At 38.3% G+C, this 25,171-nt stretch overlaps 1 protein-coding gene across 2 annotated transcripts in view; it reads right to left on the bottom strand.

Annotated features, from left to right (window-relative positions):
- The window catches only part of crocc2 (ciliary rootlet coiled-coil, rootletin family member 2), a 224,487-nt gene that overhangs the window by 51,734 nt on the left and 147,582 nt on the right, over window positions 1-25,171 (bottom strand). For both annotated transcript variants that reach the window (XM_051922722.1, XM_051922721.1), the window contains exons 19-21: window positions 18,200-18,327; window positions 14,726-14,895; window positions 14,461-14,640 (exon numbers count right to left, since the gene is read on the bottom strand). In XM_051922722.1, the coding sequence (XP_051778682.1) occupies window positions 14,461-14,640; window positions 14,726-14,895; window positions 18,200-18,327 (478 nt within the window). The remainder of the gene's footprint in view (window positions 1-14,460; window positions 14,641-14,725; window positions 14,896-18,199; window positions 18,328-25,171) is intronic.

Genomic DNA, 25,171 nt, shown 5'->3' with positions numbered 1-25,171 from the left:
TGTGGTGTATCACACCTGAGTTCAATTTCCGTAGCCACCCCCAGGCCTGATTACTGCCACACCTGTTTCAATCAAGAAATCACTTCAATAGGAGCTGCCTGACACAGAGAAGTAGACCAAAAGCACCTCAAAAGCTAGACATCATGCCAAGATCCAAAGAAATTCAGGAACAAATGAGAACAGAAGTAATTGAGATCTATCAGTCTGGTAAAGGTTATAAAGCCATTTCTAAAGCTTTGGGACTCCAGCGAACCACAGTGAGAGCCATTATCCACAAATGTCAAAAACATGGAACAGTGGTGAACCTTCCCAGGAGTGGCCGACCGACCAAAATTACCCCAAGAGCGCAGAGACGACTCATCCGAGAGGTCACAAAAGACCCCAGGACAACGTCTAAAGAACTGCAGGCCTCACTTGCCTCAATTAAGGTCAGTGTTCACGACTCCACCATAAGAAAGAGACTGGGCAAAAACGGCCTGCATGGCAGATTTCCAAGACGCAAACCACTGTTAAGCAAAAAGAACATTAGGACTCGTCTCAATTTTGCTAAGAAACATCTCAATGATTGCCAAGACTTTTGGGAAAATACCTTGTGGACTGATGAGTCAAAAGTTGAACTTTTTGGAAGGCAAATGTCCCGTTACACCTGGCGTAAAAGGAACACAGCATTTCAGAAAAAGAACATCATACCAACAGTAAAATATGGTGGTGGTAGTGTGATGGTCTGGGGTTGTTTTGCTGCTTCAGGACCTGGAAGACTTGCTGTGATAGATGGAACCATGAATTCTACTGTCTACCAAAAAATCCTGAAGGAGAATGTCCGGCCATCTGTTCGTCAACTCAAGCTGAAGCGATCTTGGGTGCTGCAACAGGACAATGACCCAAAACACACCAGCAAATCCACCTCTGAATGGCTGAAGAAAAACAAAATGAAGACTTTGGAGTGGCCTAGTCAAAGTCCTGACCTGAATCCAATTGAGATGCTATGGCATGACCTTAAAAAGGCGGTTCATGCTAGAAAACCCTCAAATAAAGCTGAATTACAACAATTTTACAAAGATGAGTGGGCCAATTTTCCTCCAGAGCGCTGTGAAAGACTCATTGCAAGTTATCGCAAACGCTTGATTGCAGTTATTGCTGCTAAGGGTGGCCCAACCAGTTATTAGGTTCAGGGGCAATTACTTTTTCACACAGGGCCATGTAGGTTTGGATTTTTTTTTCTCCCTAAATAATAAAAACCACCATTTACAAACTGCATTTTGTGTTTACTTGTGTTATATTTGACTAATGGTTAAATGTGTTTGATGATCAGAAACATTTTGTGTGACAAACATGCAAAAGAATAAGAAATCAGGAAGGGGGCAAATAGTTTTTCACACCACTGTATATATAATGAAAAACTAAGATTGTAAGACTGCGTAAATAATCCCACTGCCAATGTAATGTTTAGATTAACAGAGTAAACAACACTTTATACCATGCAGAAAACAATGAACATTTACTTAAATTATGCAAACCTGTGAATGTCTGAAACTGCAACCACTCCTGTGTTATAGTTCAAAAATGCACCAAAGGTACCATGTAATATCCAGCACAAGATTCAGTTATGTATAATGCCTGATAATACCTAATGTTTTTGTCTATTGTAAAATCAGTTTTGTGTAATTTCAGATTCTGTTGTTGGTCCTGTAAAGAATATTATTTTGCACCTGAACCTTTATAATCATTGAAGCATCATACATCTTAAGGACAGTGGCAGTTCTGTGTTTAATACATGGGAGTCATAAAGCATGAACCCAACCTAAAGTAATTTTTTATTAGCGGCCTGGACAGGACTCTAGTCCATCACAGGGACCACTCTCACACTTAAACATACAGTATATAAACACATACAGTACATACACATGTCATATTGATACGCAGTGACAATTTGCAACTGCCAGTTAACATAACCTAATATAAATAATTAAAAACCTTTTGTAATTAATTTCTTGCTTACTTGAGCACCTCTAGCCATTGTAATTTTAAAGAAATGGAATATATAGATAGATAGATAGATAGATAGATAGATAGATAGATAGATAGATAGATAGATAGATAGATAGATAGATAGATAGATAGATAGATAGATAGATAGATAGATAGATAGATAGATAGATACTTTATTAATCCCAAGGGGAAATTCACATACTCCAGCAGCAGCATACTGATACAAAAAACAATATTAAATTAAAGAGTAATAAAAATGCAGGTAAAAACAGACAATAACTTTGAATAATGTTAACGTTTACCCCCCGGGTAGAATTAAGGAGTCGCATAGTTTGGGGGAGGAACGATCCCAAAAATACGAAAATACGAAAAGCTATTCAGTTATAATAAATAATGTTAGGGAATAACAGAAGTAAAAATCAAACTTTATTACAGCGACTGACCATTATAGATATCAGGTGACTGTGTCACTCTGATGGTAAATAACAGGGTGACCAGATTCAAAGGGTTAGGGTGGGCCCTCACATCTCCTCGACCATCAGCATCAGCACTGGCTCTCCTCAGTGGTGTGTGCTGAGCCCCCTGCTCTTCACGCTGTACACACATGATTGCGCCCCCACCCACCACAGCAACACCATCGTCAAATTTGCAGATGACACCACTGTGGTGGGGCTCATCTCTGGGGATGATGAATCCGCCTACAGGGACGAAGTGGAGCGGCTGACAGCATGGTGCATTGACAACAACCTGCTCCTGAACACGACCAAGACCAAGGAGCTCGTTGTGGACTTCAGGAAATAGAAAACGGACATCAAACCACTCTACATCGGAGGGGACTGTGTGGAGAGGGTGTCAGACTTCCGCTTCCTGGGAGTCCACATCATGGAAGACCTGTCCTGGGGTGTGAACACAGCTGAGCTGGCGAAGAAGGCTCAGCAGAGACTTTATTTGCTGAGAGTCCTCAGGAAAAATAACCCCCCAAAAACTGCTGGTGTCCTTCTATCGCTGCTCTATCGAGTACTGCCTCTGCGTGTGGTTTTTCAGCTGCACAACAGCGCAGAGGAAAACACTTCAGCGGATTGTAAAGACTGCCCAGCAGATCACTGGCTGTTCTTTATCCTCTCTGGATGAACTGCACAGCTCTTGCTGCCTCAGGAAAGCAGAAAACATCTTAAAAGAACTCTTCACACCCCGCTCATGACATATTCCAACTGTTGCCATCAGGCAAAAGATATAGGAGCATCAAAACAAAGACTAATAGACTGAATAACAGTATCTACCCTGTTGCTATTAGGGCACTGAATACCACCTAATCACCTCCAATGCAGCAGTGCAATAGATGACATCTTGTGCAATAGTGTTCATGTACAATTAAGGTCTTATGTTGAATGTTTGTGTTCTACCTTATTTCTTCTTATCCTTTCTCATGCTTTTTTAAATTATATTTTACCTATATTTTGACACCACAGGGACAGCACCTAATTTCGTTGTATTTGATATAATGACAATAAAGATATTCTGATTCTGATTCTCAAAATCTCAACCAGGACACTTGTGTAGCATGCATACCCAAGCATTGAGCCCATCCTAAATTGTTCAGTGCCAAAGGGGGTTCAGGGTACAGGCAAAAAAAACACTTTAACAAAGGAACACCTATGATTCTACACAGTGTTTGAAATGGAAGTAAATAAATGAGAATTCCGTCTGTTTTTGTCTGTTTCTCATTCGTCCTGTCGATGCTGTATGAATTTAACACAAGTTCTTAATTAAGATTTCCCTGTTGGAGTTTTGACCGCACTATTTTCTGTATATTATGCAACACTGAACTGGGAGCTAGAATATAGGGGATCCCCTGTGTACACACTGTTCTAAATATATTGCGAGGATGTGTGTTACAGCGGAGCAGTATGTTATTAGATGGGCAGCTTGTTTGATCATTTTGATATTCCTTAGTTATTTATAGGATGCATTGCCTTAAATTGGGACTGTGCCTGTCACTTGAACATCTGGCATCCATAGCAAATTATAGTGACTGTGAAATACTGAATCATTATAATGTGTAGATAATGGAATTGTGATCTTGGTTTAGTGTAAGGTAAAGAGTTCTGACTAAATATTTACTTACTTTGTGTACAAAGGCTTACATGACACAGGGTAGTTCATTCATATGCAGATAACCCTTTATTTTTCTTGTTTGCATTTTATACTTTTACTGTTAGTAAGATCATTTAACTTAGATGTTACAACTTAAAGCGGCTGAAGGAAGAAGATGCATACAGAGGTTTCTGCACACGCCAGATGGACCTTCAGATAAGAGGGTTGCAGTTCTATGCCTGTGTAAGCAGCAAGTGACAGTCACTTTCTACCCTTGCCCACTTGTGTTGGGGATCTATCTATCTATCTATCTATCTATCTATCTATCTATCTATCTATCTATCTATCTATCTATCTATCTATCTATCTATCTATCTATCTATCTATCTGTATGCACTAAATGTTCTTTTCTGAAACTATATCTCACAGAATTAAAACAAACAAAAAAAAAACTAAAATATAGCATGCTAACCAATTTTGTTTTTTTCTTCCTAGAATCTTGATGTAGGGCCCTGGTTGCTTTCCAAGGGAGGTGTACAGGTTTGGTGTGCTAGGATAAGACCAAGGTGCAGAATCAGGATAGCTGGAAGGAGTTTATCTCTTGATCTGGGAATTTACCAAAACATGTTGAAAAAACTCACTGGCCTTCTCAGTGTACTCAGCATATTGCTACTGTGACCTTCAAAAGGCTAGCTGGTGTGAAAATGTTGATGATAATGTATCCTGCACAACAATATTCAATAATAACTTCTGATAGAATATATTGTTAAACTTATTCCAGCGAGTTCAGTATGGATGTGTTCATCCTGTTTCAATCTATACATTTCACTGCAGTAATTGCTTTTTAATTTTGACATTGGAGCTTTGTACCAAATAATACTTTAAATATCCTCTTAAAACTGTCGGGTTAGACTTTTACAGTCTGAAGAAAGATGTTTCTCATTAAATAAAAAATAACAGTGCCATTTCTTGATTTTCAAAGCAGCAAAATTGTCCTTTCTGCAATCCCTAAATCTAATTTTACTGGAACAGGTTCAAAACACATAAAAGAAAGCTGTTGGTGGCAAGAGACATTCAGGGCTCTTAGGCTAAACTAGTGGGACAATAAGGTTTTGTGTTACTTTTATATGAATACATAATAAAAGCTGCAAGGAGGACATTTGGCCAAAACTGATGTTAAAACGGGATTCCTCTGGTAATATACACATACGCTGTATAGTGACCCCAGAAATGGCACTTCAGATCTTAATCACTACTCTAAAATATAATGCATATAATGCAAAATACAGTCTTAAAGCAATGATCTTTGAATTTGTTAAGTGTGGCAGCAAAAGTGTTTTAAAAAATGTAAGGGCTGTCATTTTGGCACACTGGTTAGCATTACTACTTCACAATGCTAGAGTCTTGGGTTCAAATCTTAGCCTGGTCACTGTCTGTGTGGAGTTTACCAGTTCTTCCTGTGTCTACATGGGTTTTTTATAGGGACTCTGACTTCCTTCCATATAACATAACACTTACAGTGCATCCAGAAAGTATTCACAGCGCATCACTTTTTCCACATTTTGTTATGTTACAGCCTTATTCCAAAATGGATTAAATTAATTTTTTTCCTCAGAATTCTACACACAACATCCCATAATGACAATGTGAAAAAAGTTTACTTGAGGTTTTTGCAAATTTATTAAAAATAAAAAAACTGAGAAATCACATGTACATAAGTATTCACAGCCTTTGCTCAATACTTTGTCGATGCACCTTTGGCAGCAATTACAGCCTCAAGTCTTTTTGAATATGATGCCACAAGCTTGGCACACCTATCCTTGGCCAGTTTCGCCCATTCCTCTTTGCAGCACCTCTCAAGCTCCATCAGGTTGGATGGGAAGCGCCGGTGCACAGCCATTTTAAGATCTCTCCAGAGATATTCAATCGGATTCAAGTCTGGGCTTGGGCTGGGCCACTCAAGGACATTCACAGAGTTGTCCTGAAGCCACTCCTTTGATATCTTGGCTGTGTGCTTAGGGTCATTGTCCTGCTGAAAGATGAACCGTCGCCCCAGTCTGAGGTCAAAAGCGCTCTGGAGGAGGTTTTCATCCAGGATGTCTCTGTACATTGCTGCAATCATCTTTCCCTTTATCCTGACTAGTTTCCCAGTTCCTGCCACTGAAAAACATCCCCACAGCATGATGCTGCCACCACCCTGCTTCACTGTAGGGATGGTGCCAGGTTTCCTCCAAACGTGACGCCTGGCATTCACACCAAAGAGTTCAATCTTTGTCTCATCAGACCAGAGAATTTTCTTTCTCATGGTCTGAGAGTCCTTCGGGTGCCTTTTGGCAAACTCCAGGCGGGCTGCAATGTGCCTTTTACTAAGGAGTAGTTTCCATCTGGCCACTCTACCATACAGGCCTGATTGGTGGATTGCTGCAGAGATGGTTGTCCTTCTGGAAGGTTCTCCTCTCTCCACAGAGGACCTCTGGAGCTCTGACAGAGTGACCATCGGGTTCTTGGTCACCTCCCTGACTAAGGCCCTTCTCCCCCGATCGCTCAGTTTAGATGGCCGGCCAGCTCTAGGATGAGTCCTGGTGGTTTCGAACTTCTTCTACTTACGGATGATGGAGGCCACTGTGCTCACTGGGACCTTCAAAGCAGCAGAAATTTTTCTGTAACCTTCCCCAGATTTGTGCCTCGAGAGAATCCTGGCTCGGAGGTCTACAGATAATTCCTTTGACTTCATGCTTGGTTTGTGCTCTGACATGAACTGTCAACTGTGGGACCTTATATAGACAGGTGTGTGCCTTTCCAAATTATGTCCAACCAACTGAATTTACCACAGGTGGACTCCAATTAAGCTGCAGAAACATCTCAAGGATGATCAGGGGAAACAGGATGCACCTGAGCTCAATTTTGAGCTTCATGGCAAAGGCTGTGAATACTTATGTACATGTGCTTTCTCAATTTTTTTATTTTTAATAAATTTGCAAAAACCTCAAGTAAACTTTTTTCACGTTGTCATTATGGGATGTTGTGTGTAGAATTCTGAGGAAAAAAATTAATTTAATCCATTTTGGAATAAGGCTGTAACATAACAAAATGTGGAAAAAGTGATGCGCTGTGAATACTTTCCGGATGCACTGTATATTAGGCTAACTGGCTTCTGTAAACTGGCACCATGTGGACATGTGAGAAACTATGCCCTGTGATGGACTGGTGCTACCATCCAGGCTGGTTCCATACTTGATCCAAATATTGCCAGGAAAGACACCAAGTGGACAAGTGGATTAAGAAATGGATAAATGGTCAGAAACTTACTATGTCAGCACTAGTTGTGTTGCATGCTGGTGAGACAAGCTAGTATGAAATTCAAAGTCTTTTGTGCATATGACAATATTACTTCTACTACTATTATTGTGGGATTAATAAAGTATCTATCTATCTATCTATCTATCTATCTATCTATCTATCTATCTATCTATCTATCTATCTATCTATCTATCTATCTATCTATCTATCTATCTATCTATCTATCTATCTATCTATCTATCTATCTATCTATCTATCTATCTATCTATTGATTGTTCAGTGTCATAAGATGAGTTGCCAAAATATAACACTATAATCAAATGGCAGGATCAATCTGGGTACATTTCATAGACGATCACACTGAGGTAGGGGGTATCTCACGCAGTCAACAGATTGTGATGAGTTGACAAGTACAATGGTTGTTCCAGGAGATGGCTGACAACAGAACATTTCCCAGTCATGTATTTGAGATACATTGAGACAAGAGTAGCATCAAGGTAATACATGGGGACAGCCAAAAGGCCACTAACAGGTCAGACCATTAAATGACATTTGGTAAGATGTTCTGATTAGAACTGCTACATATAAAATCCTTAAGATGAAGAACGTGAACTGCACACAGTATAAATGCCATCAGTAACTGCTGCTTGGCTGTCAGTGCTAACACAAAAATGAGTGAAAGTCACGATGCATCATCTAGCATGATTTCCCTTGTAAAATGTGCTCACTTTGTTAGGTCACAATGGCAAAATGTTGTAAATCATGAAGTAAGATGAAGATAATGCTCCTTTCTTTCTCTTTCTCAGGCTTCTCACTGTGGCTGAGGGTCTACCACCAACCACAACAACAAACAACAGTGGAAGTAATTATCATGAGAAATAAACATGGACACAAGATAGCCGGGTCAAATTCCTTCTCAAGTTCATTTCTGGAAGGCTTTAACCTTTTGTTAGCTTAAGCTAAGGACTTACAGCAGCTCTCACTTCTGTTTTTATAGTGTTAAAGTAGCATTAATGCAGTTTGCTATGAAAAGTTAAAATGTGGTGGGAAAAGTTAAAAGATAATTAAGCCATTATGGTGTACTCACGCAGATTTTATATGCTGCATCTAAAAAGGAACTGACTCACCGGTCAAAGATTGTCCACAGGGAAAAGGGGCAACTGAAGGACTTAAACCATACTGGTGAAGAGAAAACCCCGCAGAACCTGAGTGGGTGTGTATATGTGGAAGATGGGAAACAAAAAGTTCTTTCATACAGTATAAAGTAAAGGAAAAAATGTACAAAGATCATAATAAGACCATATAAGTAGAACATATCATGAAGCCTCCTTCCTGATATCCAACTTAACCTGGATATGGTTACAGGAAGCCAAAAGGTGAATGAGAATTAACTGAAATAAAAAGAAAAACTATCCATCCATCCATTTCCTGCATCACTTGACCCGGGGAAGACACTGATCAGGGTAGCCTCCTGTAGATTTACAATATTTTTCTCCAGAGGCACAGTCCAGTTTTTCTTGGAAGAGTCTCAAATATGTCCTGGCCAACTCTAAGATATGACTTCTCAACCCAGTCTTCTACCTACAGTATAAACTGTGCTTGGCAAACGTACAATGTGACATAACCATATAACATCTGCATCAGAAGACCAAATAGCTTCAACAGAAGCAGCAACTGAAATCTGCCGAGTCTTCAACCTGTTCTGTATTCAGATTGGTTGAAACAGATGTATTATCAAGCAGGGAACAGAATCCATAAAGTAAAAGCGTGTCATTGTATATTGACTAAGTCAAAATCCTAAGCTGTTGAACCATGCATGTTCCTGTGTGCTCTTCCTTATTGTGCCGCTCAGTCTCCTTGCTAACTGTAGATCACTAAAATTGTTTTGAACCTCACATGACCAGAGCATCACCACAAATACCATAATTGCACACAGATGGCAGTGAGAAGATAAACTTTACATTTACTGTATTGTCTATTCTAATACATCTAGCAAAAATATACTTTCAGAAATTACACCCAGTGAAGCATCTAATTAACTTCCTACCAATCAAAATGTACGCAGAGAATGAATCAAAGCCTGGCAGCTTATTCATTTATAATGATTGTGAAAATTTTAAATTTTAAATTAGAAAGTTGCAAGCAACTTTGAATGGTGGTCATGGAGCTTGACAAAATATCAATAATTTATCTTAAGTATAATGCAAGTCGCAAGATTACATGTTATACAAATCATAATAAACCATGAAAGAAATGGATATTTGTTGTCACTTTATTTTTTGTAATAGTGTCCTTCCTCCGTGTGTGATTTGTGCAGTAATATGGGGAATATGATGCCTTGCAAATTAGTACACATTTCTATTTAGTTTCTTGAAATGACTCTGTGCATTGCAAATTGATTGCTAAATCTGAACACTTAAGCCCCTAAAGTTAAGTGGGCCATTGCTAAACAAAGGGTTGTATCAGTTTTTAGCAACTAGGTGCTTTATTATTCATTTGGAAATATTTTTAATTACTGAGGTGGCACTCCAAGTGTAACTGCTTAGTAGTATTGCCTAACACAAATGTAATACACTTGAGATGGTTCAGGAAAAGCATTCCTGTTATTGTGTCACACCCCTAAACATGTAGACAACACTAAGTGTGTGGGTGAGTATCGACAGTGATGAGCTGAGACATCTTTCAGGGTTAGTTGCGACTTAAGGTTTGATGTGCCAGAATAAGCTCTGGCTATTGTGATCCTGAACTGAATTAAGTGGGTTTGAGAATGAACAGATGAATAGATGGAATGGCTTGAAAAATAAGGTGCATCTAATTAATTGTTTATGTTTGTTTTATCTCTGCCATATAATAAAACACTATGATATGTGTGTCAGGTTCCTCAGAACAATCTGATTTGTCAGATTTGGCTTTGGTGTGATTAAACATTTTGGCTTTGGTGATGCAACGAAAAAGGAAGTGCAAGATGCACAAGTAGGAGTACAGGCACATGTGGGAGAATTGCCTTCAAACATGAAAATATAATACCGGACAGGAGGTGAGAATAGTGATTCCGAAATAATGGCAAAATCTAAGAAGCAGTCTTGAGATATGGAACGTTGGTGATGAGAGGTTCAGACGCATGTAAATACAGAGGAAAGGTTTGTACACAAAAGATAGCAAATATTTTTAAATTATTCTGTTGCCTATCTTTAACAGGTACCATGGTTAGTTTTGTATATTTTGGCATAGCACCACATCCAGCTCCTGTGGACCATATAAAGAGTATGTAGATATGATGTACCTGGTGTGCAGTAGTGTTTTTCTGCTCCCATTCAGTCTTGTGATTAAGTTGGTTCTTTCAGTTTTTGGCCATGTTGAAAAATTTTGAATTTCAGTAAAATTATGTTTTTTTGGCTTTGTTAGTTTATTTGGAGTGTTGCTTTTTATTTGCATTTTTGTAGCAATTTGACCTTTTTTGCTTGTTTGGCTGTTGGCTTAGCTTTTGGAATTGTGAATTTTGAAACATTTACTAAAGATATTTTGAATTTTGTCTTGACTTTTGTTTTATTCTTTTACACTTTGAATATTGTAACAATTTTCCTTGTTGGTTATTTTTGGAGTTTCTTTTGTATCCGATTGATTTATTTTTGTAGCTTTGTATTTTTAATTGTTTGGTCTATTAACTTTTCCTTAGTTTTTTTTATAATTTAACAATAACATTAATTGATTTTCTGTTGACAGTATCCCTTTCTTTACTGTCATTTATTTGGCCAATTCATAACAGAAGCCAGTCCTAGTAGCATTGAGTGAGTGGTGTTTAATAAAAATTTCTTTCAAAAAATTCCCTTTCACTGAAATTAATTTATCCAAGCACATTTTCCTAGGTAGACACCCAAAAAGAGGAGTCTTCATTTTACATAAAGATCATAAAGAAAGCCAAGTATAGGATGCTATATGTATGCTAAGTGAAGTCACTCAGGGTTGCATATCTGGATCCATGGAGCTGCACTACTGTGACATTTTCTGTCACTTCATGGTTTGGCATGGTGTCTGCTTACTACAGGCTAGAGCATCTGAAGTTTTTATTGGTGAGGCCAAAAACTTAATTAACAGATTGAAGTGTTAATTCCAGGTGGATTGGCAATCCTAAATTGGCCCTAGTGTCTGTTTGATGTGTGTGTACCCTACAATAGACTGACACCATGTCCAGAGCTTGTTCCTGCCTTATGTGCTATGCTAGCTGGGAGAGGCTCCAGCAGACCCCTGTGACCCTGTTCAGGACAAAGCGAGTCAGAAAATGACTAACTGACTGACTTGTTTAGTTCAATAGAGGACAAAGGCACACTGGAGACTGTGGTGTCAGTTTTTTCAGATGTGTTAATTCTGAAACTCATTGGTAGTAGTTGTCACACACGTGACACAGGAACCAAAAGAAGGGAATTCCATACCCAGCCAGGGAGTGGTGGGGTGCATTCAACCCTCTTATTTTGTCCTTGCAGACCAGACACGGGAAATTCCACCTGAATACGAAGATACCACTTCCGCCTCAGCTCTGAGGACGTCACTTTCTGTCCCGGCCCCGAGGACCACATCACTTCTGCAAACCTCCCTATAAAACCCCACTCCCTTCCTCTGTTAATCAGTTCTGTTTTGGACTCAGTTCTGTACATTATTGTGCCTAATATTTCACTTATTTTTCAGCCAAGGTCAAGTACATGGGTGGTTGCCCCAAACCTTTGTTTTGTGTCAAGGCTCTTTATTTCACACAGTTTAACACAGTATGTTTAAGCTGGGAAGTTTCAGGGGTACAAATGTAGGCAAAAGGAAACTGAAACATTGTTATAATCATAAGTAGCTTTATAAATTTATAGGTTTATAGGATCATTACTATGATGTGTACAGAGTACAGTAAATTTCAAATGTACGTGTCCTGTCTTGACCCTACTGATGTGCATAACTACAGGCCAATTTTGAAAACTTTGGTCCTCTCTAAGATACTGGAAGTTGTTTTGTAACTAATTCAGTGTTTTTTAAATGAAAATAAAATTTTTGATATTTTTCAATCCAGTTTCCAGGTGTAGCAGAGTACTGAGTCTGCAGTTATCAAAGTCAGAAATGACCAGTTGCTGTCAGATCCTAAAGACTGTGCAGTATTCACGTTGTTAGATCTCAGAGATGCTTTTGACACTGTAGGTCACCACATTCTTCTACAGTGCCTGGAAAACTGGGCTGGCATTCAGGCTCCGCTGTCAAATGGTTCACTAACTTTTTGGAGCAGAGAACTGTTTCTATTTCTTTTCATTGAACGTCATTTGACCATGCCCCCATTTTGTATGATGTACCACAAGGATCTTAATTTTATTTTCACTGTACATGTTAACCCTAAGCCACATTATAAAAAAGCATGGAGTGTCTTATCACTGTTATGCTTATGATACATAGTTATACCTTCCTTTGAGATCTGGCAGTCTGAATGCTTTGAAAGGCCTGTTCGACTGCCTAAATGACATTAAGCCATGGATGGTTAGTATTTTTTTAAAAATGAAGGAGACCAAGACAGAAACTTTAATTTTTGGATCTCTGAATCTTGTTATTAACAAAACCTGTTATCTAGGGTCACTTTCCAATTATATTAAACCCTATGCAAAGAATTTGGCATCTTATTTGAGCCTGACTTTAAATTGGATAAACAACTAAATGCTGTTGTTAAAGCTTGTTTTTATCATCTGAGAGTTTTAAGTAAGGCACATGTTTTCTTTTGGATATTTTGAGACATTAATACATGCTTTTATTTGTTCTCGTCTGGATTATTGTAATGGACTGAATTTTGGAGTTAGTCAGAATACTCTATGTCATCTTCAGAGAGAGAGAGAGAGAGATTGGGAGCATGCGACTATTCCAGCATGCAGCCGCACTTCTGCTAACAAAAAAAATATATATTGTGCCATATTACCCCAATTTTAGCATCTTTAGGCTTGAAATTTAGAGTCAATTTTAAAATTTTACTGTTTAGTTTTAAAATTTTGAATGGGTTAGCTCCAGCGTACCTCATTGAGCTCTGAGGTCAGCCAATAAGCTGCTCCTTTCTGTCCCAAACAGTCATTTGAGGTGTAAAGGTGACCGTGCTTTCTCAGTGGCTGGGCAATCTGTGGAACAGTCTTCCTCTCCATGTTCAATCTGCCCCCACAATTGAATCCTTTAAATCCAGGCTAAAAACTCATTGTTGTACTCAGGCTTTTTAGGTGTTTTAGAGGTGTGTTTATATGTATTTTTGTATTTGTATTACCTATTTATTGTTTTATGTTTTCATTATTTTTTATTCATTTTATTTTAATGTAAAGCACTTTGGTCAACCACTGGTTGTTTTTAAACTGTGCTATATAAATAAATACACTAAACTAAACGTGTGCTAATCAACATGTAACAATTCACCACTCTCATGCACAATGATTATAATTACTTTACCTCGAAACATCTGTCCAGCTTTTCTAAAAAATCTCAGAGTAGAATTATTCTAAAAGACACAGTATAACAAAGTTTGAGAAGAATATGTTTCAAAATGTAGTGAATGAGTGTGGGTTTTGGTTTTGGTGTGTTTCAGTGAATTTATAGCTTCTGGCTAGAACAATCCAAAATGACTGATTCTTGTAGCACCTTTGCAGCATTATTGCTCACTTTATTAACTATTACAAAGTCGAGCAGTTGTTAAACGATTTGAGAAGAAGATTTAATTTAACCTATGCTTTATTTAACAAGATAAATAAAGTGAGCATAGTAATTATGTAATAATACTTCTGTTTGTGAAATGTTTGTTCACAAAATGCAAAGTGTTTACTGTTTGTGTGCAGATAGATAGATAGATAGATAGATAGATAGATAGATAGATAGATAGATAGATAGATAGATAGATAGATAATACAAAGTTAGGAATAATTTAATAAATGTAAATATATATAGTGAGTGTATATAAACATATCACATCTATAGTACTTAGACTCCCAAAGAATATTACCAGTTTTACTAATGATAATTTGGATTATTATAAGAAAATGACACTTGTATAGTGTACAATGGTGTACTATTTTTTTCTCCCACCTGTTGCTTATCACTTTCGGCCATGATCAGGCTATCATCCCTTTCCTGCTGAAGGGCAACAATTTCTTCTTTCAGCTCTTCTTTCTCTGCCTCACACCTTGCTATGAGGTCATCTCTTTCTTTATTTAGCCTGCAAACAGCTTCCTCTCTTTCTGCCATTAATTCCAGTATCAGGTTCTCCTGTTAGGTATAGTAGAGAAGCAAGCATGAAATAGACAAGACAGATGAATGGCAGGGAGACTAAAAGCAGGTTTTTTTTTCAAACCTTCTCTTTGCGAAATCTTTCCACCTCTTCCTGGTGCACACGCTCAGCATTTCCCTTGGCAATTTGCATCTCTCTCTCAGTTTGTTGCAGTTTAATTTCAAGTTGTTGCCGGTCTCTTTCTAATTTTGTAAGCTGCAGTTCAGCCTCGGCACGCACCTTCTCTATCTCTCCTACAGAGAAAGACGTAGAAGACATATTGACAATGTGCTCAAGAAGGACTTTTGTAAATGCTGGAAGTTAAAAGTCTATTTTATCTAAAAATACTATGCATTTAATATTCATCATCATACATAAAAGATTTGTCACACAGTGGATCATTACTGCAATGATATATTATTTCCTAAGGTGGTCAGATATGCTTAATTCAGATCACAATTGCAGGTTCTGGAGTATATCATGGTAGTGTTTGACTCAAGGTGGAAACTATCCATTGACGGCGCACCAGTTGGTCATAAGGTGCATTCAGTCTCTCTTTTAGAGCCACTATTGAGACATCACTTAACCATCATTCCTGTCCCAAAGAAACCGGTGGTCTCCTGTCTGAATGACTATAGCCCGGTTGCACTGACATCGGTCATTATGAAGTGCTTCGAGCAACTGGTCAAAGGTTACATCTGCTCCTCCCTCCTCGACACGCTGGATCCTCTCCAATTTGCTCACAGAGCAAACAGATCTACAGAGGATGCCATTGTGCTAACAATAAACACTGCCCTCACCCACCTGGAAAGAGGAAATACATATGTAAAAATGCTGTTCATAGATTACAGCTTGGCATTCAACACCATCATCCCCTCAAAACTCGTCTTGAAGCTTGACGACATTGGGTTGGGGACGGCCATCTGCAGATGGATTTTCTCTTTCCTCACAAACAGGCCCCAGGTGGTGAGAGTTGGCAAACACACGTCCTCATCACTCATTTTAAACACGGGAGCACCGCAGGGCTGTGTGCTTAGCCCCCTCTTGTATTCCTTGTTCACCCACGACTGTGTTGCAAAACACGGCACAAACATCATCATCAAGTTTGCAGATGACACAACCATCATTGACAACGATGAGACGGCCTACAGAGAGGAGGTGCTGGCATTAATTAATTAGTGCCTGGATAACAACTTGTCTCTTAACGTCAGCAAAACCAAGGAGATGGTCATGGACTATCAGAAACAGCAAGGCAGAGAACACCAGGCCATCTACATCAGCGGCATAGAAGTTGAAAGGGTTAACAGCTTCAAGTTCCTCGGAGTAAACATCACTGAGGATCTCTTGTGGACCCTTCACATAGACACTGTGGTTAAGAAAGCTCGCCAGCGGCTTTACTTCCTGAGGAGGCTGAGGAAGTTTGGCATAAATGCCAACATCACCTCAAACTTTTACAGGAGTGTGGTCGAGAGTCTGCTGACGGGCTGCATTACCGTCTGGTATGGGAGCTGCTCTGCCAGCAGCCGGAAATCACTACAGAGAGTGGTGAAGGCAGCAGAGCACATCACGGGCAAGAGTCTTCCTGCCATTGAAGACATTTACCTCCATCGGTGCTTGCGTAAGACAAGCAGTATCATAAAGGACCACAGCCATCCAGCACGCCAGCTGTTCTCCTTGTTACTGTCTGGCAGACGATACAGGAGTCTGGCTGCTCAGACTACAAGACTTAAGAACAGTTTTTACCACCAGGCCATTCGTCTCCTCAACAGCAACACCTGAACACTTACATACACTTACATTACACCTACATTGCATTACATCTACATTGCACTACTCACACACAAACTGTACCTGCACACACTCTGAATACTGACTAGAACATGCATCTGCACTTTATGGAATATGCATCTGTACTCATAAAACATTATCTGTGCAATAACTGTCATTTGTACTTGCTGCTCATTGAACTCATATTGCTCTATAACTTCTTTTAAAACGTACATATTTTATTTTATATGTCTATTTTTAACTTGTAATTTTTTTTAATTATTATTTTTTTTTTAGCTTTATTAGATCTAGGCTGAGTGACTTGTTTTTCTCGTCATACACATTTCATTGTATGTTGACCCTGTGTTAACCTATATATGACAAATAAACCTAAACCTAACCTAATGCACATGTTTTGGTGATGTGGTAGAAAGTTCAGGATACTTGAAGTAAAAGCCACACAAACAGACAATGTCCATGCCATGAATAAAATCCCAGGACTCTGGAGCTCTAGAACTATGAGGCAGCAGCACTAATCACTGTGGCATTGCACTACCTGTTTTATAGCACCAGCTACTGTAAACGTATTACACACATACCGCTAGATGGTATTTTCATGCTTCATCATACCACTTCTGACTTTTATGAAGTAGTTCATTACTGGCCATGCCAACTTTAATGTCTGCACTGTTCACTCTCTGGGCCACACCTTATTCCCTGTTAAATGTGCCACTGATTAATTGGCAATAGATGTGACAGCACTCAGATATTGTTTTTAATTGTCTTTATGGTGTTTACATATGGGCTACATGGTAGCTCAGTGGTTAACACTGGAGGTCCACACTGCCCTGACTTTGCATGCTGGCTGGTTCATTATCTGTGTGGTATTCAAATATGTCAGTTAGGTTGTTTTATGACTTTAAATTGTCCTTATAAGATTATCCATTGACGTGAATGTAAGTGTACCCTGTGCTTGAATGACACTTCCACCGAGATTTTTTGCAAAATGCCTAGTTATTCTGAGACAGTTACCCACACCCGGTGAGTCTGTAATAGAATATGTGGTTTGAAAAAAGGATAAATGGATGTTCTCTTGTTCTCACTCTTCCCAAATTACTTGATATTTCACTCTTATTGCAATGTTTCTCACTTTGTGTCTTTGTTTATCATGTTTGTGTGCCAGCTCTGGTGTGAAGTGAATTCACCCAAAGTTCATTAAGTTATTACCTTTTAAGATCATACCAGAAAAAGTTTGAGCTTCTGCCACAGGATTAATTTTTTCTAGTATAGTAATGTGACATATTTCCAATTCTAATCAACTGATAATTTCAAAAAGCAACTAAAGATATTATGCGCATATAGTATGCAGGCAAACATCTTCAATACAATATCTTGCAGCTATAATCTTCTTTTTTCTTTTTTAGTAGATTCATGAAACAAAAGCAAGACCGACAAGCATGCCCTGACCAAAATGTCTTCTCTCTCTGTTGACCTTGCTTTTATTTTTATTCAAACATTCAACCAGCACTTGCAAAAGCTAAATCTTTAACAGATGGAGATACTGATTAAATGATTACTGAAATTATCCTGGAACAAAAAGGAAAAAAAATTAAACGGAAATCTAGGGTTTATGAAAAATAGTGTATTTTCCATTGCTAATATTTTCTTCACGCGAGGTCACTGACCGCAAAATATAAGGAGATATTTCTCCAGGTCAATGTCCATTGAACGCACTTGTGCCTAATTTTTCCCATCACAGGCAGGTGTGGGACTGGTTTCCCATTTTGGTACCTGTAAGTTTTTCACGGGTGATCACCAGGGCCCGGTTCTCAGACTCCAGCTGGCTTTTCCGCCCTTCTAGAGTTGATACTTCCTCTTGGCTTTCAAACAAAGCTGTTTCGAGTGTCTCCTTTTCCTCTCTGTAAGAGAAATATGCGCTCTTTGCTCAGTTCAAAATTACACACTGGCAGTATATTAATACATCATTGTTATTCAATAACTATTTTCTAGGTTAAAGACAAAGCAGAAGAGTGTGACTGAGGGTCCAATTCCTGTAGGCCTGTACTTTCAAAATGATATCTGGTTTCAACAACGTAGGTCAAAAATTTTAGAAAGCTACTGAATATTTTTAAATTATCATTCTGGAAAGTGTTTATAATGAAAGAATGAAATAAATAACATTAAAGAATTATCTACTGATTTTGCCTAATATGCAAACTCTTAAGTGAATAGCAAGAAGTAAAAGGTACAAGTCAAGTTAAGTCAAGATGGAGAGCATGCACTGGTACAGTGTGTTGCCGCACCCACTACAAGATGAAATAACTCAGGATCTCGGTTGGCAACCCCCCAGGCAGACACACGGTCCAGTCTCAGCCTCTGGAAATTACCCTCTATTTACCGCAGCCAGGCATTACGTGGGCAAACCCTTGGCCTTGTCCAGCCACTTGGGTCCCCAACAATGAGGATTTTACGACCTGGATCACCCTCGGGGATTCGTGCCACATGGCCGTAGTAACGTAACTGATACTCCCTCACAATGCAAGTAATGTGCCTCATTCGGGACTCCATGAGCAACCGCTCATTCGACACAAAGTCAAACCAATGAGAAAAGCGCTAAATAAATGTAATTAATTATTATTATTATTAATGGTACCCAAGAATTTTCCGGAGAGTCACAGTAACAAAGGAGTCCAGTCTTCATCTCAGGTCACTGGATAGCGTCCATGTCTCGCAACCATATAGCAAGACAGGAGGCACCAGGACTCTAAACAGTTGGACCTTCGTCCTTTTGCATAGATATTGGGAGCACCACACACCCATTTCCAGCGACCTAATGACCCCCCATGCTCTCCCAATCCATCTACTGACATCATAGGAAGAGTTACCAGAGACATGAATGTAAGATGTAAATTATAGTATAGCAGACACGTTTCACAGATTGGAACAGTCTAAGGCAAGTGTCTTCAGCAGGGTTTCAAACTCAGTTCCCTGGAGGGTTGCAGTGGCCAAAGATTTTCACTTCAGTCATTTTTTTAATTAGCAGCATTCAAAGACACCTTGCAGCCACAGTGGCTCTGCTGGAAACTGAGTCTGAGACCCTCTCTTCTTCGTACAGCAAGCATTCTATAAGCTGGTTTTCTGTACTACGGTGGGCTCACATCTAGCATACCAAATGAATCTATAATTCTGTTACTGGAAATGTACATCTGATTAAAGCGGTTCAACTGAAAAGAAGTGGTAGGAACCAAAATGTTCCATTTTGTTGGTACTTTGTCTAAATTCATGCTCATTCTTTCTTTCTAGCACTGGCTTACTGCATGTTCGTCTATGTTGACTTCAATTGCTTGATTGATGTCAGTAGTCATTTATTAGTTGCTTAATTAAATATCCAATGAATTAAGTCCATACCTAACTCATTAATTGACAACCTGGTAAAATGAGTAATGGATTGTTAGTATTATTGAGAGCAACGTGCCAATTTTGTTCTCAAAGTGCCATTTAGTTACTATCTGATGACTTTCACATTGTCCACATTCTCGTGCTGGTTACCTTGAGGAACTTTAGTTTATGGATTGAATGTGTATGTACAAATGTGTCCTTTGATGGACTCTCATTTTCTCCACCACTGGTTCCTGTCTTTTATTCAGTGCTGCAAGAGCAGAATCTGGAAAACTTGTGTTTAGAAAATGGATGAAAATGTGGAGGCTTGATTTCTTGTATAAGGAACTGATTGATTGATTGATACATTTATTCATTTAAAGGATGAGTAAAAGATTAATTAAATTATGAATTGAGAACTTAAGATATTGGCTGATACACTGGTTGATTTAACACTATTCTTTGACTGCTTGGGGAAGTGGTTAATTGAGCATATAGCAGATTATGTTAGTGCTTCGGTAAATAAAGATCTATTGGTCAAGTGGTGGCTCTGAGGTTAAGGCTCTGTGCCAGCATCTGGAAAGTTGCCGGTTCAAATTCAACTACTGCCAGAAGTGATCTTGTTCCATCGGGCCCTTGAGTAAGGCCCTTAACCTGAAAATTTTTCCAGGAGTGTTGTACAATTTCCCCTTGAGGTTTAAAAAAGTATATCAAAGTGGATGCATGATTGAATAAGTATCTGAAAGAGATTTAGTCACTGATTAATCAGTTCATTGATTCATTTGTTGAGTGCTGAGAAGCAGTCTTATGCAGTGACACCTGTTGTTGAGTTCCATTTTGAATGAGCATTTTTTGCCTTGAGATTGTATATAATTTTATAATTGTATAATACTTTTCACATGATTTCCTTCAGAAACATTGGCTTTCACATTATGTGTGTTCATGAGTGTGTCATGTATTGGACTGTTGGCCTGCCCACCTTTGATTTGATATGAGTGACACAGTATTTGAAAAAGGAAATAAATAGATGGTATATTGCATGCTTAATTGATTCACAATACAGATAATGACTTGATTGACTGATTTATTCTGTCGAGTATGACTGATTTGCTTATTATTATTATGTGAAGGTTGTACAGATACACCGATAGAGTGGATTCTTATTTCGTTAAGTGCTTGATTGAATAATTGACTGATGGATTATGTACTTGGCTATGTGAATTACTGCTCTATTCAATAAAGGTTGACCAAGTGCATGCATGACTGAATTTTGCATTTGGTATTTGAGAGATGGCATTACTTTAAATGATTAAATGATTCATGATTTAATTCTTTCACTGAATGAATACACCAAGAGTTAAATTGTAAATTGAGTGCTGAAGCGCATGAGTGTGTGCAACCCTGTCCTTCTCTAAATAATGTGGATGCTCCATTAATTACTCATATGAATGCACTACGCATGACAAAGTCCTGCAGTATGTGAACTGAACATACCATTAGTTGGACGAACATGGGAATTGGTGGTTGATTTTTTGTTAATGCACACAAGTTGCCACTTAATGATGCCTGTTTAATTAGCTTTTGCCTGTTGATTGCATTTATTGGTGTGCCCATAATCTTCTTTATTTGCCCACGGATGTGTTTTTTGTTGTTGTCATTGGGCACCTTGTACAGTACTTTGCAAATATACTCTAAACAATATGGTCAACAAGAAAATTCCAAAGTAAAATTACATCTACCTTGTGGCATTTTATATTATTGGATTTAAACATTTAAGCATATATATTGTTTTTGCCTTTCTTTTAGACCCACTGCTGTATATATGAGGTATTTCAAATGCTTTGTATTTCTTTCATAGCTAACTCAGACTTACTTAAGACTATGTATTTGGTTTTAATTAAGTTGAAAAAAGGAATTTAATAGTGCAGCTATTATATTTTATTACCACTTTACACTCCCCTACTAAACGGATGCAAGTCATAAAAACCCACAAACAATTGTGCTTTTTTTGGAAGTGTAAACAACTCTCCTGTTTTTTATTGGCCCACCTAAAGTGCACACCACCAGAGACTGGCAGGTCCGGATTTGCAAAACAAGTTATAAAATACTAACTGAGCTGGAACACAGTAGAACATTGGTATTATCCAAATCCCTGTCCTGTATATCCCTGGAATATCAATGATTTTTAACTTTTTTTCAATTTCAAAATAAACATATTATTGAGCATGCCTTGAACTGAAACAGAGATCATCAACAAGACCTGAGGGAGATACAACTTATGGCAGCATGTGACCGAGTGACTGCCACCTGAGAGACATCCAGAGGTAAAAATGGAGTAGGAAAGACTTTGGATCTTAGAAATTTGGTCTTAAGTGTAGAGGACCACTCCACTAGTCTAGTGTGAAGGACTGCCTGTAGGTGGTAGCTCACTGCTGCCTCTTTTACCTCTTTTAATAGCTGTGGTGAGTGGGAGTAGGGAGTCACATTATCTCTGTTTATTTGCAGGTTATTTCAATTTAATATGTTATAGAATATAAGCATGATATAATAAGATTAATGTTTAAATTGAGTTACAATGGTAAATCAAATATTTGATAAATACATGGTAACAGCAATGGAGAGAAGCTGATGTAATATAACATGTTCACAATCATTTATAGGTAGAACACGAACAACACAGTGCTCTTCTGTCAATCTAATTGAAGCCAAGGTCAAATTAACATGGAGACTCCTCTGTGTGATTGCACCATTGTTGAACAACAAACAACCATAGTGAGATTTCTTTGGCCAGAGGGAGCAAAACCTGTTGAAATTCAATAAATGATGTTGGCTCAGCACAGAAGTGAAAACAGCATGACTCAAAGAAAAGTTTATGAATGTGTAGAAAATTTTAGAGTGGGAAGAGTATGTATAACCAATGAAGCTCACTCTGGTCAACTACCAACATCGCGCATACAAGCCCACATCAACACGGTGAACGTCTTCATCAGAGCAGACCAATAGATTACAGTAAAAACTGTTGCTGCACATTTGGATATCACCTATCGATCTTCACATGCCATAGTGCATGATGACTTGGAGTATTGTAAAGCTTGCTGGGTACATAAACAAATAGGTTCCCAAACAACTTACTGATCTGCTTAAGCCAACATTCTTTAGTGAATTTCAGCAAGGTTTACTCTCTCTGCCCAAAGAAATCTCAAGAATCTGTCAGAGGAACGTCCATGTTCATTTAACCTTGGCTTTAATTAGACTAACAAGAGAATGCTGTGCTGTGAATTTTTGAACTACCCACAAGTCATTGCGAACGTGTTGTATTGAGTCAGCTTCTATCCATTGCAGTCACCACATAATTTTCAAATTGCCTTTACTTTTTGATTTATCCTCACATAATGTAGACTTAGAAATGTAAGTGAAGAATATCCAGAAAAGCAGCTGACTGACTGTATATCTATATATGATCCATAATTAATCAGAACATCTACACAATGATTAAAATTTCATATATATATATATATATATATATATATATATATATATATATATATATATATATATATATATATATATATATATATATATACAGTTAGGTCCATAAATATTTGGACAGAGACAACATTTTTCTAATTTTGGTTCTGTACATTACCACAATGAATTTTAAATGAAACAACTCAGATGCAGTTGAAGTGCAGACTTTCAGCTTTAATTCAGTGGGGAGAACAAAACGATTCCATACAAATGTGAGGCAACTAAAACATTTTTTTAACACAATCCCTTCATTTCAGGGGCTCAAAAGTAATTGGACAAATTAAATAACTGGAAATAAAATGTTCATTTCTAATACTTGGTTGAAACCCCTTTGCTGGCAATGACAGCCTGAAGTCTTGAACTCATGGACATCACCAGATGCTGGGTTTCCTCCTTTTTAATGCTCTGCCAGGCCTTTACTGCAGCAGCTATCAGTTGCTGTTTGTTTGTGGGCCTCTCTGTCTGAAGTTTAGTCTTCAACAAGTGAAATGCATGCTCAATTGGGTTAAGATCAGGTGACTGACTTGGCCATTCAAGAATTTTCCACTTCTTTGCTTTAATAAACTCCCGGGTTGCTTTGGCTGTATGTTTTGGGTCATTGTCCATCTGTATCATGAAACGCCGCCCAATCAATTTGACTGCATTTAGCTGGATTTGAGCAGACAGTATGTCTCTGAACACCTCAGAATTCATTCGGCTGCTTCTGTCCTGTGTCACATCATCAATAAACAATAGTGTCCCAGTGCCACTGGCAGCCATGCATGCCCAAGCCATCACACTGCCTCCACCGTATTTTACAGATGATGTGGTATGCTTTGGATAATGATCTGTTCGACACCTTCTCCATACTTTTTTCTTGCCATCATTCTGGTAGAGGTTTATCTTGGTTTTATCTGTCCAAAGAATGTTTTTCCAGAACTGTGCTGGCTTTTTAGATGTTCTTTAGCAAAGTCCAATCTAGCCTTTCTATTCTTGAGGCTTATGAGTAGCTTGCACCTTGCAGTGCACCCTCTGTATTTACTTTCATGCAGTCTTCTCTTTATGGTATACTTGGATATCGATACGCCTACCCCCTGGAGAGTGTTGTTCACTTGGTTGGCTGTTGTGAAGTGGTTTCTATTCACCATGGAAATGATTCTGCGATCATCCACCACTGTTGTCTTCCGTGGGCGTTCAGTTCTTTTTGCGTTGCTGAGTTCACCAGTGCTTGCTTTCTTTCTCAGGATGTACCAAACTGTAGATTTTGCCACTCATAATATTGTAGCAATTTCTTGGATGGGTTTTTTCTGTTTTCGCAGCTTAAGGATGGCTTCTTTCACCTGCATGGAGAGCTCCTTTGACCGCATGTTGTCTGTTCACAGCAAAATCTTCCACATGCAAGCACCACACCTCAAATCAACTCCAGGCCTTTTATCTGCTTAATTGATAATGACATAACAACGTACTTGCCCACACCTGCCCATGAAATAGCTTTTGAGTCAATTGTCCAATTACTTTTGAGCCCCTGAAATGAAGGGATTGTGTTAAAAAAATGCTTTAGTTGCCTCACATTTTTATGCAATCGTTTTGTTCACCCCACTGAATTAAAGCTGAAAGTCTGCACTTCAACTGCATCTGAGTTGTTTCATTTAAAATTCATTGTGGTAATGTACAGAACCAAAATTAGAAAAAAGTTGTCTCTGTCCAAATATTTATGGACCTAACTGTATATATGTATATATGTGTGTATATATATATATATATATATATATATATATATATATATATATATATATATATATATATATTTATATAAATAAATAAATATGGAAGCGATGTACGTATTCAGTTGTTGATAAGTGTTGGTGTCAGAAAGCA

Source organism: Erpetoichthys calabaricus, chromosome 2 (genome assembly GCF_900747795.2).
Source record: "Erpetoichthys calabaricus chromosome 2, fErpCal1.3, whole genome shotgun sequence".
Classification (NCBI taxonomy): domain Eukaryota; kingdom Metazoa; phylum Chordata; class Cladistia; order Polypteriformes; family Polypteridae; genus Erpetoichthys; species Erpetoichthys calabaricus.
This window is presented reverse-complemented; position numbering and strand designations above follow the sequence as displayed.